At 43.5% G+C, this 8,785-nt stretch overlaps 1 protein-coding gene across 1 annotated transcript; it reads right to left on the bottom strand.

The window, feature by feature from the left end:
* Window positions 1-2,035: 2,035 nt before the first annotated feature.
* On the bottom strand, window positions 2,036-2,918 carry LOC114710813 (Na(+)/H(+) exchange regulatory cofactor NHE-RF3-like). Its single transcript, XM_037206464.1, has one exon. The coding sequence runs from the start codon at window positions 2,858-2,860 to the stop codon at window positions 2,036-2,038; it is 825 nt and encodes a 274-aa protein (XP_037062359.1). The 5' UTR covers window positions 2,861-2,918.
* Window positions 2,919-8,785: the final 5,867 nt, after the last annotated feature.

An 8,785-nucleotide genomic window follows, 5' to 3' on the forward strand; every position in this document is an offset into this window, starting at 1 on the left:
GGCCTCCACATATGTGCATATGTAAACACAAATACACGCTAATGTATGCCCTTTCACACACATGTAACCACCACCCCCCATATACACCCATGTATACCCAAAAGAATGGACAGTCTATAGTGGTATCCTGCATACCTCAAAAAGGGAACCATACTATGAAGTTTAATCTAGATTATGTCAGATAGTCTAAAGCCAGTTCCTTATGTGTATCCCAAGCTGGCTCACAACTCACAGCAACTCTTCTGCCTCAGTCCAAGGGTTGAGGGTTGGGATTACAAGTAGGTGTCGCCACACCTAACTGATGTTCAAACCGAGTGCCCCTCTGGGGTAAGTGCTGACCATGGATGGAGCTATGTCACTTGGTGCTAGAGTCACAGTCCAACTATTGACACAGGAATGACATCTTCATTATTCCTTTCCCCTCCTGGACTCCCCTGGAAGAGGTGGGATGCTCACACTGTAAATCTAGCATACAGCTATAAAACTACAGTGAAAGTGTCAGCCCAAAATCTCACAGGCAAAGGTGTGTGTGACAACTATTCATGATTCCTCAGGCTGTCCCAGCACACGTTCCTCTTCTAGTGTGCTTATGACATTTCTGTTCTGTTCTGTGGCAACCCAATGTGTATGTCAGGCCCTTCCCTTAATAAGACTGCTGGTGTACAATGATAAATAGAGCCATGATCCACAATGTTTCCTACCCCTCCACATGCTGGCAAAGGTCGCCTAGCAACTGTTGTTATGGGCAACACTAGCATGTTTAGTTTAATTCAGTGGCAACATCTTTGGTCTCTTGAAGAAGGTTCAAGTTTATGCCCTAGAGAACAGGAGCCCTGTCACAAACCAGAGAGCTTATAATCTCATTACAACTTGCTTAAGATTTAACTGTTACTATTAAATACTATTAAATACTGCTCACTGAGTAAGAACAAAATGCCAGCTCCTGAAACTATCACACCTTCAACACAGGCTAAGGGTCCACATCTGATTTCTATTACAGGGTTACACCTTGGCCTCATTTCCTTCTCTACTTAATATTCACAACACTGACTTCAAAAATGATTTCCAAACTATGAAGCTTGTTGCAAGAAGAAAAAGCCAAATGGAATGGAGGGGGGCATGAAGGGAAAAATCCTTTATTAAGCCCCTGCTGGGATACTTCCCTCTTTAATGCACTTGAAAAAAAAAAAATCCTGGACCATTTTGCATTCAGATGCATCAACAGAACTGTGTGGAAAATGCCTGTGTTGGTGGATTACACCACCCCCTACTGATTGATCCTCTTAATGGCTCCACATTTTGCAAAGACAGCAGTTGCCTCGGTTTGGTGAGCTATTAATTCAGCCTCCATCCTTCCCTGTTGCTGTAATGAGAGCAGAGTATTTCCCACCAAAATTCTGTGCTTTCAAGCTACATGGCAGCACAGCTCTATAAAAGAACCCACATTAAAAATGACCCGTAAGATAACATAATAAAACAGCCCAGCTAATGTGAAATTTCATTTTATGTCACCATATCTATAAAATAGCCACTCGGTCCCCATTCACAGAAGAAATGGAATAGAGTGAAGGCCAAGCAAAAACCAGCTTTGACCCAAGCTATTTCTAAAAACACAGTAGCAACTTGGCTGGAACATGGCAGTTAGGTCCATACATGCACTGCCTCAGTTTCTCTGTATTCCAAAGAAATAGAAGTTGGTAAAGGGAAATAGATTTGTATGTGGTTTTGCCAAATGGGGAGAGAAAAGTCTAATTCCTTCCCTGTGGTAGCCATGGCCACTTTACACTTCACAGGAAGCCGTGAGGCAAAGCCAGAACACATGCAGTTTCCCTGTGAGACAGGATGGCCTCCCGGGGGGCCAGTCAACAGGCCTGTTTGTGGTGATATATTGAGTACCCTAATAAAATTTTCCCAAAGATCAGAGAACAGAACAAGTCACTAGAAACATAGAGGCCAGGCAATGGTGGCACACACCTTTAATCTCAGTATTTGGGAAGCACACATGCTTTTAATCACTAGGAAGAAAGTAATAGGACTAGGCAGAGAAAGGTATATAAGGCGTGAGGAGACAGAAACTAAAGCCTTTTTGGCTGTAGGCTTTTTGGCCATTGCTTCCCTTCCTGATCTCCACCACCCGGGGCTGGTGGGGCAGCAGTTTCAAACTGGCCGTTTCCCTCTTGAACTGTGTCTTCTGTTCATCATGGTGCTTGGCAGTCTCCTTGTCCACAAGGAGGAACACGATACAGCTCCCCGCCTTCTTCACCTTCGCCACCACTTCCTCGTGACTGGCGTTCTCTACGTTTTCTCCGTTCACTTCAACCAAGAGATCGTCGGTCAGGACCCCAGCCCTCATGGCCACTCCCTGAGGTGTGATGTCAGTCAGGTACACGCCCTTTTTGCCTTGGATGGTTTTCAGAGAGAAGCCGAAGCTGCTGCCCTCCTTCACCAGGTAGCAGAGCCATGGCTGGGCGCACGTCTCCACTGCCCCATTCATCACAGGACCTGGTTTCTTATCATTCAAAGCTGGCTCCCTCTGGCTCAGATCCAATTCTTTCAAGTCCACCTGTTTTTTTATAGCCTTCTCGTAGGAGTCTCCATCCAGAACCATCAGAGTCACTGAATTCCTGCTCTTTCTGACCAGATCCACCACCTGTGTGTGCTCTTCCTTATCAACAAAGACACCCTTGATCCTGAGAACTCTGTCCCCATCCAGGAGCCCTGCTTTTTCTGCGGGGCTCCCCTTCTCGATCACCCGGACCAGGTGGCCATTAGTGTCCTTCTCAATAAGCAGGAAGAAGCCATAGTTCTGGCCCTCTTGTTTGGACAATTTACACTCTCTGGGGCTGAAGGTGGAGGCCATTTCTGTCTTCCTCTTCACACACTCTGCAGGCTCTCAGGAAGGCAGCTGAGCCGTTTTCACCAAGATTTTTTTCTTTGGTATAAGACACATTTCATCAGAAGTTTATGCTTACATCTTGATGTAAAATCATAGTCATCTTCTAGCCACATATGATGGTGCACATCTTAGTCTTGGTTACCTGAGAAGCTGAGGCAGGAAGCTCACTCAAATTCATGGATTCAAGAGAAGCCTGGGTACCATCAGAAGACTCTGTCTTGAACTGCTAGTCAGATAATCACAGAAAGTCATCCAGGTTGTACTCCTTTCTCACAACCAGTAAAACCAGGGACCGAGACAGAAGGGCTTTGATTATTGTGAGAAAGAATGAGAATTGACTTGTACTTCTGATCCAGGGTAGAGACATGACTTTGTTAGTAGCCCAAAAGATCTTAAGATTACTATCTAGCCAGAGGCTTTCTGGGAGAGAATAAAGACACATCATTACCCCTCTCTCTCAAGAATTAATCAAAATGAGCCTGTCAATCACTTGTCAATACATAAAAACACCCCTAAGGAATCTGATCTAGGGAGTTTAAGAAACAATATAGGAACTGGGGATATAGCTCAGTAAAAAATTCTCATCATGCAGAGACAGGCAGAACTCAGTGGCCAGCCAGCCTAATCTAATTAGTGAGTTCCAGACCAGTGAGAAACTGTCTCAAAAAACAAGGTGTTCATATGGCTCCAAAGAAACAATACCTGAAGTTGACCTCTGGCCTCCATACATATGTGCACAAGTACACATACACATCCAAAATATTATAAAACTTACCTAAAATGTAGGTTGAGAAATGGTCCCTTTTGGCCATCGTCTACTCTCATCCCTTGAAAATGTGTTCTACATATTGCCTTTGTCCACCATCCACTCTCACTTCTCAAGAGTATATTCTACATAATGGTCTCTATGGCCATTGTCCATTCTCATCTCTTGAGAGCATGCTCTACCTGATGGTCTGCTTGGCCCTTGTCTACTCTTATTCCTCAAGAGTGTACTCTACAGCGCACCCTCTCTGGCTACTGTCCACTCTCATTCCTCAAGAGTGTACTCTACAGCGCACCCTCTCTGGCTACTGTCCACTCTCATTCCTCAAGAGTGTACTCTACAGCGCACCCTCTCTGGCTACTGTCCACTCTCATTCCTCAAGAGTGTACTCTACAGTGCACCCTCTCTGGCTACTGTCTGCTCTCATTCCTCAAGAGTGTACTCTACAGCGCACCCTCTCTGGCTACTGTCCACTCTCATTCCTCAAGAGTGTACTCTACATAGCACTCTCTCTGGCTACTGTCCACTCTCATTCCTTGAGAGTGTTCTCTGCACTGGTCCCTTTGGTCCTTACCCATTCTCTCTTAAGAGTGCCCCCACATTACCCTGGGAAAAATTCCATGTATTTTTCTATAGCATTCTCAGTGTGTAATGTCTGAACTCTCTCAATGGACACCAAAGAACTAGGAAACTGAGGAGAGGTCAGAGTGAGATTCTGGTAGCAAAATAACAACAAAAATGAACAAAACAAACAAGCCCCAAATCTTCAGTTTTTGGAAGTCAGTACATGGTTTGAAGACATCAGAAGATTCAGATCAGTGTCTTCAAAATTTATATAACTTATACTCATGTTACTTTATTAGCCAATACAGAATTTCATAGTGGTTCTAATCCTCTTCTACCACCTTTTGGAAATGGGGTTTAGTTTCTTTAAAAACAAAACAAAAAACTAAATGGGAATTGAACAGAGATACTGTTAGAGTAACAGTAAAGGTCTATTAAGGGAAAACTTCTAGTCAAGAGAATAGAATCTCTGGCTGTATTAAAGGCCTAACATTCCAATTGGTTCAAGTTAATCACCTGGCCAAGAGACCACCCCTAGGGAGGTGGACTCACCCTAAGCTGTGCTTAAAAAGGTAGGTGGAATAATTATTCCTTTAACAAGACACTATACCTTTCCTTCTCAGAATTCCCACCTACCAGCATAGCTCATGAGAATGGCCCCTATAAGCTCATTGGGAGTGGCACTATTAGGAGGTGGTACCTTGCTGGAGTAGGTGTGGCCTTGTTGGAGGAAGTGAGCCACTGGGGGTAGGCTTTGAGGTTTCAGAAGCTTAAGTCGGGCCCAGTGGCTCACGTTCTCTTCCTGCTGCCTGAGATCCAGATGTAGAACTCTCAGCTCCTTCTCCAGCACCATGTCTGCCTGCATGCTGCCATGCTTCCCCCATGATGACAATGGACTAAACCTCTGAACCTGTAAGCCAACCCCAATCAAACATTTTTCTTTATAAGAATCACTGTGGTCACGGTGTCTCTTCACAGCAGCTGAAACCATAAGAAAGATGGAAGTTCCTATGTAAACTGTGCTGATACAGGATTTGGCTTCCTCTTTTTCTTTTGTTCTGTCTCTTTAAGATGCTAGCTAAAACCTAAACACACTTTCTCTGTTGCTTTGGGCTTCTCTGTGCTTTCCCCAAAGCCTCCCTCCCTGCCATGTGGTGGACCTCCATGTTGGTATTCAAATAGCATGAATTTTTTTCTTTTCTCCTCCTTTTGCCTACTCTGGGCAGCTAATGAGATTTACAGGCTGCCTGCCCTGGAGGTTTTTCTTTTTTAAAATTTAATTAAATTTTTAAAAAGAAAAATTTAATAAAATTTTAAATTTTATTTCAATTACATTCTAGAGCTTCCATTTCAGTCAATTCTTAAATTATTTTATTAATGAGACTAAGAACCTCAAGATGAGATTCCAATTTCCTTGAATTCTGGTAACAATATGGTCAGGGAAAAAAAAATGACAAAAGCAAACAGAAAATGGTATTAATCGTTCATCTCTTCCTGGGAGGACAGAAGTGTGGCACTCAGAGGACCCAAGACCACCCTTGGGAGGTGTTATGGTTTGGATGTATAGTGTCTCACACAGGCTTACGTGTTTGAACACACGGTCCTCAGCTAGTGAGGCTGTTTGGCAACATGGTGAAAACTTTTGGACATGAAGCTTGAATTGCAGAAGTTGGACTAGCATTTTAAGGTTAAATGCCAACTGACTTCACTGCCTGCCTAAGCTTTCTGCTTCCTGTTGGGCTCCATAGAACAAGAAAATGCCATACATTGCCAACATGGTGTTCTCAGCATGGTGTTCCTCTGGTCTGAAGTATTCTAATTTCCTGAGCCTAAATAAAGCACTGCTTCCCATAAGTTGATTCTGCCAGGTTCGGCAATGGCAAAGGAGAACTAATGCAGTCGAAGTGACAGGAGTTAGGGAGGGATAGACCATTCCATCCTTAGGGTATCTTTTGTTTTCCTAAACATCAGTCACATGGGGCTGCCATGCTTGGAGGGCCAAGCATCCAGGTAGTAGGTGATCTGGAGTGTTGATGCCGTTTTCTTAGTACTAAGGACAGTCAGCCTACATTAGTGGCTATCAAACCAGGGAAGAACTTACTGCTGTTGTCTCCACACCCAGTTCTCAGAGTGTCTGTACCTGGTGCCACAGGCTAAGCACACAAACATAAGAGAGCAGAACCTTCTCAAACTTGAGATTCAAAGAGGTAGAAAAGGTCCCCATTTCAAAAGTGAAAGGGATGGACAATAGTGGGAGCATAGATATGAATTCCAAGGATAAGATAGTTGTGGCCGCCAGTATCTCCTGGAGGGTGGAGAGGGGTGGGTGGGCTTCGAAACATTAGGCTCTAAACTCCCCCACATGCTTCCTTTCCCCTGGTAGCATAAAGTCAGAAACACCCAGCTTACCTACAAGTCAGATGCTAACTGAAATTAAAAGAATTCCTCAAATTAATTTTAGTCTTGTTATTCTCTATGGGACTGCATCTCTATATTAGATCTTGCAGATATTCCTTACTTGTCATTGCTAAGGATCTTAGACAAATTCAGTGATAGATAGCCTGTAGGTACAGGTAGTATATTAGTGGTAATAAGAAATGACAAAAGCCTAATAAAGGCATATAAAGGATAACTTCTGCATCCTCATGTTCTTTTTAAGGATTTAAAGTATAACCTATGCCTCTAGCGATGACCTCCGGAGAAAATTACAAAGTAAAACAAGGAGGAGGGAGCAATAAATGCCAAATTAAGCCATGATCAATGGGACACAAGAGAGACTCTGTCCTTTGCACAAATAATGTGAAACAGGGCCACAAGTACTCTCCCACTCTTCCTGAACAGGGCAGGCAAGGAGATAAACATCAAAGGGATGCAGCTGGTCAATTGGAGAGTGATACAGCCACTATAGAAAACAGCACAGAAGCCCCTCAAAAAATTAAATAGAATGACTACATAATATATCTGATGGCTAACCTTCATTTTCAACTTGAGTGGGTTGAGAATCACCATGGAAACATACCTATGGATGTGTGTGTGTGTGTGTGTGTGTGTGTGTGTGTGTGTGTGAGAGAGAGAGAGAGAGAGAGAGAGAGAGAGAGAGAGAGAGAGAGAGAGAGAGAGAGAGAAGATGTTTCTAGAAAGGTTTAACCTAAGAGGGAAAACCCACCCTGATTCATCCTTTTCTGCTTCTTGACTATGAACACAATATGGCCAACTGCCTCCACCAATATGGCCAGCTCCTGCCACCATGCCTTCCCCACCCTGATGGACTGTGTCCCTATGAACTGTGAGCCAAGACAAACCCTCCAGTTATTCAGTGTTTGAGATGGTGGCTCTTCTATCTCAATGAGGAGCCATGGGCAGACTTATGACACAAGATGTAAATAATTATACCATCTTATGAAGATTAAGAGTCACTTGTTATTACAGTGTACCCTAGCCTATTTTTACTATAAAATTAAACTGTATACTGAGCTACCTTATGTATATAATCTGTAATCTTGTGATGACTCTGTAAAGAGACAGCATATGCCTTTTGTTTTTTCAGATGGAGCAATTGCATCCTAAAAATTACTCAAGGGGATAGGGAGATGACTGAGGGGGTAAAGTGCTGGCCTTGCAAGTGCGAGAATCTGAGTTTAGATACCCAGCTCCCATATTGTACTGGTTATTTTTAACTGTCAACTTGGCACAACCTAAAATCATCTGGGGAGAGAGAGTCTTTAAGAGGAATTATCTAGATCAGTTAGCCTGTGGGCATATATGTAGGGGACTGTCTTGAATTATACAGGAGAGGAGAAAACCAGCTGAGAGCAAGCAAAGATCCAAACATATATTCACTTTCTGCCCTTGACTATGCATGTGATACTTATGCTCTTGCCTTGACTTCCCCACAATAAGGAATTGCAACATGGAATGGTAAGTCAAATATAAACCCAACAGTTTATATATGTAGGAGTCGGGCAGAAGATGAGCAGATCCAAGGGGCTCACAAGCCCAGCCAGTCTAGTCAAAACTATGAGCTCCAGGTTCTGTGAGAGACTGTGTCTCAAGGAATAAAGTAAGCAATGATCAATGGAGACATTTGATTGTGATCTCTTGCCTCCATATCCACAAACCTGGGTAGGCATACCCTCATATACTCATACCCCCAAACAACACTTAAAAAAATTACTCAGGAGAACAGCACTTATGAGCAAATGTCAGCACACCAGATTTCAAAACCTACATTCTTATGATACAGCAGTCCCTTTATTATTTGTGTTTAGTCTGAACATGAACACTTACTTTGAATCACTGTCTATCACCTCTGAGTTTCCTCCATAAGGAAGAGAAGATGGAGGCTCTGTCTCTCCTTATCCACCTCTAGACAGTCTTTGCAGAAGAACAATTTCATTGGGTAAGCAGAGATCTTCTGAGTGCAGACAGCCCCTGAGAACAGAATCTGCACAAAGGCATCCCTTGCAGCACCCACCCTGTCAGATGTGAAGGCTTCCCTTGCAGCACCCACCCTGTCAGATGTGAAGGCATCCCTTGCAGCACCCACCCTGTCAGATGTG

The sequence above is a fragment of the Peromyscus leucopus genome, chromosome 5 (genome assembly GCF_004664715.2).
Source record: "Peromyscus leucopus breed LL Stock chromosome 5, UCI_PerLeu_2.1, whole genome shotgun sequence".
Classification (NCBI taxonomy): domain Eukaryota; kingdom Metazoa; phylum Chordata; class Mammalia; order Rodentia; family Cricetidae; genus Peromyscus; species Peromyscus leucopus.

Excerpts from the sequence above, each read along its gene's own strand:
- LOC114710813 (XM_037206464.1), bottom strand. The coding sequence starts at position 2,860 with ATGGCCTCCACCTTCAGCCCCAGAGAGTGTAAATTGTCCAAACAAGAG.